Raw genomic sequence first — 12,433 nt, 5'->3', positions numbered from 1 at the left:
ACGCTTGCGCAAAATACGATTTTAAAAAATTTAACTTTATGGCTCTTCCACACAAAGATTACCAACCCTTATTAAAAAGTCAAACTTACCGTTAAATAGAAGTCAGATAAGGGATAGTTTAGACCAGGAGTGTCAAACACACTGGTCGCATGTTTCCTGTGAGAATATTTTGTGCCTCTCGCATCGCGCTTTGAAGAATAAAATAACTAATTTTCAATACATCACGTTTCAGTTTTCTTAGGTCATTCAGAAACCTTCTGCGTTTAATTTAAGCGTTTTATGGACAGTCTTTTGAAATTATTGGCATCAAGTGCAGGTTGGTTTAAACCCAGACCCGCGGGCCACGTGTGGGCAGTAACATTTTTATCTTTGGCCCAAAGCATTGTTTAATTCAGTGATAAGCTTATTTCTCTGAGGTACAGTGTTCGTGTCCCACCTATAGAAAGTTACAGAAAATATCAAACATTTACAAGAAAATCAGGGCGGATTTGCGTGTGGGCACCAGGTCCTCTTAAAATTAAAGCTAGTTTTCAACTTCGCGCAAATTGTTTCAGCCAAAAGGTCCCTAACTATCATGGCATGTTTGTGCCCACTGCGAACATACGATAAAAATTAAGGGGTGGGGGTTCGGACACACCCTTTTTGTAAATGATATTATCGTTTCTGTCATGGCTTAACTTTAAATCACTGTTTAAAGCTGTAATGTTTTTAATGTAATTGGGTCACGCATTCAAGGTTAATGCCAAGCCAAAATCGCAAAACGCCTTTTGTTTGCATCAAGGTATTTCATCTCTTGTTTGCACAAGGGTCGACCGTATACGTAGGATATATTTTCTCTTTCGCCTTTCGTTCAGGTTGGCTGATTAGCAAATGTGTACTGTACAATTTACAACGCTAAGTCAAGCTTTCTTATCTTTTTCTCTCGCTAAAAACGTTGAGCTAGGCGCATTCAATATTCCTGGCTATTCGCTGTCTTTCACGGCCTTGGTTTAGTTTTTCTCGTGAAGTTAACAATTGCGCACTAAGTAGTTTCACAGCTGGCACTTGGCAGAAGTGTTAACGATGCACGTGTTTGCTTTTGCCGGACGTTAATTGGCTGTTTCTGAATAGTTTTTTCCTGTTTGTGACGTCATTACAATCACTTTTTTTATTACGTCATTATTCTTTAGCGTCAGACGCAAAATAGGGGAATTCCCTAAGTTTAAAATTCGGGACCTCTATGGATTTCTCGATACACCTCTGAATAACTAATTTAAGCTACCACCGGTCTGCATTGTGTGACAGTTCCACACCCGATATTTTGTTCGCAAGAAATTTGTGCACACATAAATTTTTATATTAAACATTTAAATTTTGAAAAACAGTTAAGTTGTGGTAGGAATTCCAATTCCAAACTAATGTGTGCAAATAACATAATTTTACACCTTAAAAGCTGCACAGCACACCCGAGTGCCACAAAATTCAGACAGGGCTACCATTAATTAGTATATTTTCCTTAATTTTATCATGGCTTATATTTACACCATTTATCACATTTTTATTTTTGCAAATATATTGTATTTAAATTGTTCCAAGAGTGAATAGCAATATATGCAATATATATTGCTATTTTGCACACTGACATAACTAAGGTTTCACTTTTACAGTACAATATTATTAAAAGTTTGTTTTATACATCTTAAATACAAGTATGGAGCTTCTTATTATCAAATTAAAATAACTATATGGATTGATAATTCTGTCCTTGTTTAGTAAAGAAAAAAATTAACCTGATTCTTTTGACTATCTTATAGTGTAGACTTTATTACATTCTTTTAAAACCTGTGGTGTTACTGGTGTATACATTCAACAAAATAAGCACATTTATTGAAACAATTAAGAAATTTTAAATAACACATTGAAACTGTAGCCTATTTACATTTAATTGATAACCAACATGTGGTTCATATTTATTAACACTTTTTTGGAAAAATGGCTTAGATTGTCAACTATACTGCCTACTCTGTTGCTATGCTTGCTTAAGAAGTGTTACCAATGATAGATATTACAATTTTATTACATAATAAGCATATTGCTGAAAACACCAAATGCCCAAAATCTAAAAGTAATGGAGGTACAATATGATGAAGGAAATTCAGGGTATATCGTTCTCAAGCACCTCCAATCACATAAATATGATGAAGGTATGCAATTAAATCTCTACACATACCACAGTAAATATATATTAAGTAACAAAGTATGCAATAACTTTTGAAGTTAAATACATATATAGTATATAATGTTTTATTCATTAGTTGATAGTGTTACTTTCACCACCTAATATATATATTAAGTTTAATGAATACTGGTAATTTGTTGAAAATATACTGTAGAATTTATATTGGCTATTTCTGTGTTTACAGACTATTTCAACGTCCTTCCGTGGATAACATTTTGTGAAGTTGTACGTGTGATTATGTCACAAGTCATTTACAGATCAGCAATGCAGGAAGATTTATTTATGAAACATCAAACATTGTATATTGTTCGTGAAGACGTTGTGTTTACATCTGAAGGTTTGCAGTTTTTGAAGCATGTTAAACTACAACATGGGAGTCTGAACATGCCAGTAAAAGTGCTCCACACAACCTCTAAAATTTTAAATTCATCTGTTATTTATGAAGTTGAAATAATAGATATGAGAAATAGCAATGTTTTGATGAAAGGTACAATAATTTCGGTCTTAGTAAACCAGCTTACAGGGCATCCTAAAAAATTTTCAGAAAAATTTAAAACTTTTATTAATTCACACACAAATACAAAACTACAACATCGTATGGCGGACCCCCCTTTGAAAAGTGTACCAGCAAAAACTCCAGTGTATTCTTGGTCTAGAAATATAAACATGCTAGATACTGATCACAATGGCCATGCAAACCATACCTTGTATCTTTTAACTGCCTTACAATGTTTAGAGGCTGCCTGGTTTGAATCTTTTGTTATTGGTTTTGACAAACCATTTACAAAGTATATGGTTAAAAACATGTCACTTGTAGTGAATCATGAGTCCAATAATGGTCAAACAATCACTGTTCAACTTTGGCAAACTGAAAATAAATTTAATTTTGTTTTAAATGTTGCCAAAAAAGTTGTTGCTTGTGCAAATATTTTCCTTAAAGAAGCATAATTTAACATTTTTCTTTAATGTTGTTTTGTTGAGCAATGTGCATATTTATAATTTTTTCATTATTTTTGATTGTACGCAATTTTTTTCCTGGCATTATTAAATGTTATGGTCCAAAGTAAACCTGAATTTAAGCTATAAAATTGTAAACAAAATTTTAGAAAACTGCAGGATTGTCATTGAAGTAAAATAGCACTTTTTAGTCAAAAGTGCTGCTGGCATGCGGTCTGGAATTTCCGTTGTACCTAATGGTTTTTCAATTATTTAACCTGCCTTACTATTTCGGTGAGTATACGTTAGTATTCTAAGGCAACAATAGGGTGTATCTTTATAGAATCGAAAACCATCGGCGGCAGGTTTTAGCCAGTCGATCACTGCTCCGCTGACGCGTATATTAACAAGTAAACTATGAGTTTTACTTATTCTACGGCAAATCAGCCTGTTATGTACTCGTATCCATAGATAAATGAAATGTATGCTTAATTGTGCTTTGTTCAAAGTTTTTACGTGATTTCAGTAAAGCAGTTCAGGTGTGGGGATAACAAAGTGCTTTTTTTATGCGCCCAATTCATCAACCACTTTCTATTAAAACCAAATACAAGCCATTTTTTCTCATATTTTAATGCGCCCACCATGCAGTTTTATAAGATAAATATACGTTTTCCGTTGAAACCAAATAGGCGCATTGTTTTTCGCGCTTCGCGCATTAAATTTAATTTATTTCAACAATTTTACATCAGTTATTCAGAGGACAGCAATTTTAGTAGGATTACTTAAAATATGACGTAATTTGTTATGTCATATTTAAAAAATTAACAATAAGAGTCAGGCCCGCCCTTGCAACATTGGCCCGGTCACTAAACAACGGCGTGGAATACATGCCTGTGGCACATTTCTTTAATAAAGCTATACCACGGTTATTAACAGTTTATTACAGAAAATTGTAGTTCAATGCTTACCTAAACAAAATTTTAAAAACGTGTTAAATTAGACGACAGTTTTAAAAAAAATAAAAATCATCTGACCACAAAGGAGTTTGTAGGGAGCGAGCATATTGGTATTTCTATTAGTAATTGTAACGTGTTTGTTGCGCGTGTGTTTTTAAAGGTGAAAACAACCGACAACCCAGTCCGACTCCGGGCCTGAATAAAAGGCCCGAGTTCGACTCTAACGAAATGGGCGATTTCGTCGAGACCCGAGTCTGTCTTAAACTCTACATTATTTCACCCATACGTAAATAAAGTAAGGTTAATATTTAGCAATCCGCTCTTACAGTTGTCAGTGTCACATAATTCATCCCACCACAATACGTGGTTGACAAAAATTGTAGGCCTACCCAGGGGCGCCCGCAGAAAATTTTCCAGGGGGGGGCAGTCAGGGGAAAATCAAAAAGGGGGGTCCTGAATTTTCAACTTAGGGAATTCCCGTCTGACTTAATGAATAATGACGTCGTAAAACAGTGACAGTATGACGTCATAGAATGGTGATTGCAAGACGTGATAAAAAAACTAATCAGGAACAGTCAAATACGTCCAGCAAAAGCGACCACGTGCGTCGTCAACAATCCTGTCAGGCGCCAGCTGCGAAACACGGTATAACTTCAGGCAAAAAAAACAAACCAAGACCGTGAAACATCTGTGATTGATTGTGGTAGAATCACACATAATTCGACTATCAGCAGCACAGTTTTCAAGTTCCATGAACGGAACGAGCGCTAAAAAATTGTCTTTCACGACCTGCAATACTAAACGAAGATCGATTTTTCCTGGTGTTATTATGCCACGATTAACGCAACAATTGCGCCGAGCTGTGTGCCAAGTCAGCTAAATTACAAGCCGCGGTTGAGGGAAAATAAGTTGTGTCCATTGCACACTTAGCACGTGGTCTAAGAGTATGCTTAAAGAGCATAATTTTGCGTTAACGATCATTACTTAAAAATGGAGACTTTGAAACGCGCACGACAGTCACCATTACACCTCCTTTCAAGAATCTGCTTCAGTTAAATTAAACAAATGAAACGGTGTTACACTAACATCGGATATTAGCGCAGAGACCGAACAGCGAGGAACATACTGCGTATAACTCGACGTTTTTTAGCGAGAAAAAAGAAAGAAGGTTTGACTTAGCGTTGTAAATTGTAGAATACACACTTGCTAATTAGTCAACCTAAACAAATAACGAAAGAGAAAAACTTCCAGCGTTTACGGTCGATCAAACAAAAGACGAAAAACGGCGTTTTGCACTCGAATTTGGTTTCGCATTAGATTAAGACGCGTGACCCAATTACTTTAAAAGCACGCCGCTTCAAACAGTTTGTTAAACCATGACAAAAACGAACAAAAAACGATAATATCACTTACAAAAAGAGGGTAATAACTCCAGCCCCCTGGATACGCCACTAGGGGGCAATGGATAATGTATAATATTTTTAACCTTAATATACATATTACACTTAAATATAATACTAATAATCGCATTTTGAAATTCCAGGGGGGGCAAGTGCCCCCCCGTGCGGGCGCCCATGGGCCTACCACATGCTATTTCATCTTTACGAGATGAAAATAGCATTTCATATATTTTACGACCAGTTTTCGAAATTTGGTACCGCGGTTGCACAAGTAGGGACTCGGGACTAGTTTTGCGAATAGTCATGGGCGCCCGCAAGGGGGGGCACTTTCCCCCCTCCCCTGGAATTTCAAATTGCGATTATTAGTATTATTTGTAAGTGCAATATGTATTACTTATGAAGGGTAAAAATATTATACATTATCCATCGCCCCCAGTGGCGTATGTAGGGGGGCGGGAGTTATTACCCCCTCTTTTTGTAAGTAATATTATCGTTTTTTGTTCGTTTTTGTCATGGTTTAACAAACTGCTATAGAAGCGGCGTGCCGCTAATATCCGATGTAACATCGACATTTGTTGAACTGAAGCAGATTCTTAAAAGGAGGTATAATGGTGACTGTCGTGCGTGTTTCAAAGTCTCCACTTTTATGTAATGATGGTTAACGCAAAATTATGCTCTTTAAGCATATTTTAAGACCACGTGGACACAACTTTTTTCCCCTCAACCACAGCTTGTAATTTAGCTAACTTGGCACGCAGCTCGGCGCAATTGTTGCGCTAAACGTGGCATGATAACACCAGGGAAAACCGATCTTCGTTAGTATTGAAGGTGGTGAAAGGCGTGCTTGTAATTTAGCGCTAGTTCCGTTCATGGCACTTGAAAACTGCGCTGCTCATAGTGGAATTATGTACAATACTGTGGTTTTGCAGCTGGCGCCTGACAGGATTGTTAACGACGCACGTGGTCGCTTTGCTGGACGTATTTGGCTGTTTCTGATGAGTTTTTTTATGACGTCTTGCAATCACCATTCTATGACGTCATACTGTAACTGTTTGATGACGTCATTATTCATTAACGTCACACTAAAAATAGGGGAATTCCCTAAGTTGAAAATTCATGACCCTCCTTTTTGATTTTCTGGTTGCGACCCTGATTGTCCCCCCTGGAAAATTTTCTGCGGGCGCCCCTGCGAATAGTCTAGACGTCATCCTAGATCCCGAGTCCGACTCCAACAAAGCAAACCGGCTCCGTCGGGTCCCGAGGTCCTACTCCGCAGCCCTGATTGCAATAAAGTCATATTTTTTATGTGAAACGAAAAGTAGGTGTTTATTCTTATTATAACATTTTCGTAAATATTTTTAGGTCTAAATGATTTGTTTACTTAAATATATAATAAAGGCGTCGTGGCTTAGTATCTCCAATTTACTGCGCAATGTTGTGAGCTGTGTTAGGTCACTCGTGGACAGGGGCCGATCTAGAGATATAGTTTAGAAGTGGGCATGGAACCCTACGCTATAAACTGGCGTTTTAACGGGATGTCATAACATAATAATCCAAAAAACAGCCACTGTTCTCGAGCAAAATCATCCTTAATGCGCATTTTAGATATCAGGCTAACGCACGAAAAATTGGAGTTTTTTGGTTTAGATTGCGTACTATTAATTCAATGGATGCCTGGCGTCTTGGGCATATAAAGCTATTTGCCTATTTGTAGATGTAACATTTAAGTAGTTTGGCGAAAATTTCAAACTGTTTTTGAGATTATTTAGAGAAAAGTTTCATAGCATCATATAGCATTGTGTTTCAAAGACTATGCAAGTTTGCACCTTGGGCTTAAAATATTTAAGGGGCCCTATACCACATTGTGCGTACAATGTGCACTTGCGATATATGTATATCAAACATTTCACATTCGAAGATGCACTACGGAAAAATATCACCTTTTATAGCACAGTTTGGTAAACGCTATTTTAATTTGCTCAGCAACCGGTTACCAAACTTCCAAGTGCGGTAGCCGACCCATTTGTCATATATGTAACAATTAGCCAGCCCCGGAAGTTCAGTAAACGGCTATAAGATTAGTTTGCAACTATAAAAAGTAACTCCTTGTACTACACCTTAGCTTACAGCAGGGGTCGGGAACTTATGGCTCGCGAGCCATATAGGCCTATGGCACTTTTGTAACGCCATGTGGATCTTTTGATGAAAGAATGTAGCTTGCAGAAAAAAAAGTTATCAATCCTCAGCATAATCTCAAATAAAACTGCACTCGGGCACGGCCGCTTTCTTAACTTATTTTCTGTTTTGTTACACATAGTAGCAATTTCGGCGCTTCGCGCGAATCCTATTTGTTTTTCGACTATCCAGTTGAAATGAATCCCTTAGTATCCATAAGATCCAATTCCTTCAATGGAACTCCGCAATCAAAGTTGTGCAAACTTAACAAGATCATTTTTGGTCCGGCTCAATTTACCATTTTGTGCCAAACCAACAACTATAAGTGTGTTTAAAGTAGGCTAGCCATACGTCCCGGTTTAGCCCGGACAGTCCCGGTTTTAAGGCCTTGTCCCGGTGTCCCGCGCGGTTGACCAATTTCAAATTTACAAAAAAAAAATTAAAAAATGTAAAAACTCATGAGTTAGCCATTAAGCAAAACTAAGCAATGCATCTTACTTTTCTATTTTGGTTTGTAAGGCTGTCAAGCATTTTTTTTTTAAACATCAATTAATTTTTTTCCAGCGGGTTGTTGGGGCTATAGTTCCTTTTTTGTGTGTGGTGAGTAAAAACATAAAATGGATATTATCCGGCGAATCCTGGATAGGCCTATCTTTTTAAGGAAGATAAGCGAGCGCCGTCGTTCTTGATGTCTGTTTCGCACAAAATTTAGGTAGAGTTCGCAAAATTTCGCATTTAATGCGGCGGTTTTAATAGTAACCAATTTTCAGTTTCAAACGAGATTTTACTTACACTGGACGCAATATGATACAGGGATTAGGCATTTGCTTAAGCAGGGGTTCTTAAACTTTTTTTACCGTGGACCCCTAAAATTTTTGGGGGGCCTTACGTGGACCACGGTAGGAAAAAAAATCAAAAATGACGTCACAATACAAATAAACTTAATAAATCTGCTGATTTCGGTCCAAAAATGTTGAAGTGAAATGGAGTCTAAATACACAGTGCAAATCCGTTTTATTTTTAATTAAACCGTTTTCTTTGAAAAAATGGAAACTTCTTAAATAAACAGTAATATTTAAATAAGGCCTTCATGGACCCCCTAAAACGAGTTCACGGATCCCCAAGGGGTCCATGGACCCCAGTTTAAGAACCCCTGGCTTAAAGGTTTTACGTTTGTGAGTGTTTCCAAAATTGCTTTTTGGTTGCATACCTTTTGTTGCATTGTATAAAAAAATGTGTAAAGATAAACATTCGAGGCATATTGAGTGCACATTTCGTCGATGCACATTTTTTTGAGCCAGCTTAATTTCCTGGTGGAGATGGGTTGTCCGAGGTCTGGGCTCAGACACATACTGACTTGTTCAGAAATTCGTGGTCTTCTTTTTGCCAATAGAAATAATTCAGCCAGAACCCACTTCTACATTTAGCTTTCTCAAAATTCCGTTCACCATTAATTGGCAAAAAATAAAAGACCTTGGTATGGCTTGTTGTCCATTTGTGTTTTAACGTATTTAACTGCCGATTTACCAGATAATTCGTAAACCGAATATTGTCACATTTTTCGAAAATAATTTAAACGACAATGTTTTTCATTATTTTGGAAATCTTTTCTCTTATTCGCGTTCAAGCAGCAGACACCCCTTAACGCAAAATTACTAATACAAATTTTCTGTTTTGGGAAATCCCGCATCTCAATCGACTTGCATTTTAAGTAAAATTTGTGTTTGTTTCATGCCGTTACCATAAGTCAGTGTTGTAATGACTTAAGTTAATGACTTGACTTAAGTCACTGTTTTTAAATAACTTGGCTTGACTTAAGTTTTTTTGGCAAAATGACTTGACTTGACTTAAATCTTTTGGGCAAATGACTTCACTTGACTTAAGTCATTTGGACAAATGACTTAAGTTAAAATAAATTGGGCGCTCGTCTAGAATCCTACCACAACAAACATTATTAGGGTTAGGGTGCTGGTTAGCGTTTGGGTTTGGGTGAGCCCAGTCATAGTGTTAAACAATATTACTTGATCTACCCACACCCAAATACTAACCGACACTCTAACCCAAGTATTGTGCATTGTTTAATAATTAATTTAACGTTGTGGTAGGATTCTAGACCAGCGCCATAAATTGTTTTAATTAAGCAATTAATTATAAAATTGCGTTATTTACCGAATCTTTGCACATAAAAGAATTTGCTTGTAATATGTTACTTTTATGTTATTTTTTACTTGAGTTGCTCATAATAATTGAAGGATTTTGCCGTTTTTTATAATTTAAAGTTTTTTTTTTTAAAGAGGGCTGGACTTATAAGTTGACTTGCTCTATTATGACTTGACTGGGACTTGACTTGGGCAACCGATGACTTGAACTGGGACTCTACTTGTTATAAGTTGTTTAAATTAAAAAAATTGTTTTGCAACCTTTGGGTCGCATTCATAACATCATAAACATATATTTTTTGAAAAAATATAGACTTCTTGGCGCTCCTTCACTTCTGCACATAAAAAGTTGCGCAAAATAATACCGCATACCATAACGCACATTATTTGGGTTAGGTTAGGGTTCGGGTTAACGTCAAATTCCCCGCACAGTTTCCCACTCAGCCGCGCATTTCATGTAAAATTAACGTAAAATGCGGTTAGGCGTAAAAAATCGCTCAAACGCGCAAAACTTTCGTCATGCTAACGGTTTTCAGTATGGTAATCCATTTTCAGCCGTGCAAATTTTACAAATAACGTTATTACAGCCGCGCAATTTTAAGCTGCAAAATCGTCTTCCCCACACAAAATATAAGGTGTGCTTGCCTGAAAAATTGTTATCAGTGATTTATATATTACCAAGACATAAATTGTATTTTTGTTATCTGCAGGTAACTAGACAGGGTTTAGCTGTCTAAAAATAAAGTAATGGAGGTACATTATGATGGAGGAAATTCAGGATACATTATCTTCAAGCACATTGAGGCACATAGATATGATGCTGAAGGTAAACAAATAATTTTTCTCCTGTTGTAAATTATCCATCACAAAAATGTCCCACATATATTCTTTAGTTTATGCAAGATTGGGAATCAAACATTACTGTATTCCCAAAACAAATTATATTTTTATTTTTAACAGACTGTTTCAATCTTCTTCCTTGGATAAAATTCTGTGAAATTGTTCGTGTGATTATGGCCCAAGCCATTTACAAATCAGTGATGCAAGAGGATTTGTTTATAAAACACCGGACATTGTATATTGTTCGTGAAGACGTTGTGTTTACATCTGAAGGTTTGCAGTTTTTGAAGAATGTTAAACTACCATCTGGAAGTCTGGAAATGCCAGTAAAAGTGGTGCACACAACCTCTAAAATTTTGAACACATCTGTCATTTATGAAGGTGAATTGATAGATGCGAGAAATAGCAATGTTTTAATGAAAGGTACAATGATTTTGGTCTTAATAAACCAGCTTACAAGGCGTCCTACAAAATTTTCAGAAAAATTTAAAACTTTTATTAATTCACAAAAAGTAAACATTAAGCTACAACATCATATTTTAGATAAACCTTTAAATAGTGTACCAACAAAAACGCCAGTGTATTCTTGGAATAGAAATATAAATATGTTAGATACTGACCAAAATGGCCATGCAAATCATTCCCTGTATTTAGTGACATCTTTACAGTGTTTAGAGGCTGCCTGGTTTGAAACCTTTGTGGTAGGTTATGACAAACCATTTAGAAAGTATGTGGTAAAAAATATTTCACTTGTGGTAAATCGCGAGTCCCATAATGGTCAAATGATAATTGTTCAACTTTGGCAAACTGAAAATAGATTTAATTTTGTTTTAAACGTTTCTGAAAAAGTAGTTGCCTGTGCAACAATTTCACTTACTGAAGGATGAATTTAAAGTTTTTCTTTAATGTATTTTATTATTATTTTTTGAGTTGGCAATCATTATGTTTATACTTTAATTTCGAAATTGTTTATGTATTTAAAGTGTTATAGTGCAATGAAATAAAAATGAAAAGTCAATTTATGGTTTGTGAACATCAAGCAAGAACAATAAATATATTCTTAGTGATCCATTAACAATTAATAACATTTTATTCTAAAATGGTTGAAGCCTTAGAAAAGTATTAAGCTGGCTAACGGTTGACAGTAATACACATTTAGAAATGTGGATGTTTCAAGTATTTGGAATGTAAACAGGACAATGATAAATATCTTGAATTGAGGGTCATTACTTGACCTGGGAACGTAATAAAAGTTTTCCAGGCCAAAAGGCCCACAGGTATTTACCAATGGCAGCAAAAATATAACAAAGATACAGAGATATTGTTAAAAGCAGGCTGAGGAAAGTGGAATTGTTGCAAACCATTTATTGTTAAAATAATAATAATATTCCTACTAAAGTTTATTTGTTGTTTAAAACTATTTTCTGACTAGAATTATTGTTAACAGGTTTTTCTGTGCAGCGCAACAAAAACTTACAGGATTTCTAACTTTGCTTTAAAGTTTATCTATGTCACAAATACTTTGCAATAAATGCTTTTATATTGTTCCAAAGGAGTTGTGGTATAGGTCCGAGATTTAGATTCCGTTCCCACTTGCGCTGTTTTTTTATGTGGACGAGCAGTACGTGCAGCATATTTTTATCTCGGCATGGTCTAGAATCCTACCATAGCGTTGAAACTATAATTGAAGCAACGCACAATATTTGGTTTAGGGTGCAGTTTAGTGTTAGGGTAGGTGTGGGTCAGGTT

General features: G+C 35.9%; 2 protein-coding genes across 2 annotated transcripts; both read left to right on the top strand.

Moving 5' to 3' along the window:
• The first annotated feature begins 2,076 nt into the window (after positions 1 to 2,076).
• LOC146145256 (uncharacterized) lies at positions 2,077 to 3,166 on the top strand. Its single transcript, XM_083390524.1, has 2 exons — positions 2,077 to 2,183; positions 2,403 to 3,166. The coding sequence occupies exons 1-2, from the start codon at positions 2,108 to 2,110 to the stop codon at positions 3,164 to 3,166; spliced, it is 840 nt and encodes a 279-aa protein (XP_083246650.1). The 5' UTR covers positions 2,077 to 2,107.
• Positions 3,167 to 10,553: 7,387 nt separating this feature from the next.
• LOC146145255 (uncharacterized) lies at positions 10,554 to 11,645 on the top strand. Its single transcript, XM_083390306.1, has 2 exons — positions 10,554 to 10,670; positions 10,805 to 11,645. The coding sequence occupies exons 1-2, from the start codon at positions 10,592 to 10,594 to the stop codon at positions 11,569 to 11,571; spliced, it is 846 nt and encodes a 281-aa protein (XP_083246432.1). The 5' UTR covers positions 10,554 to 10,591; the 3' UTR covers positions 11,572 to 11,645.
• The last annotated feature ends 788 nt before the right edge of the window (positions 11,646 to 12,433 follow it).

This window comes from Ascidiella aspersa, chromosome 5 (assembly GCF_963924565.1).
Source record: "Ascidiella aspersa chromosome 5, kaAscAspe10.2, whole genome shotgun sequence".
Lineage (NCBI taxonomy): Eukaryota > Metazoa > Chordata > Ascidiacea > Phlebobranchia > Ascidiidae > Ascidiella > Ascidiella aspersa.
Note: the sequence above shows the minus strand (reverse complement) of the source record. Positions and strands in the feature narration are given on the sequence as shown.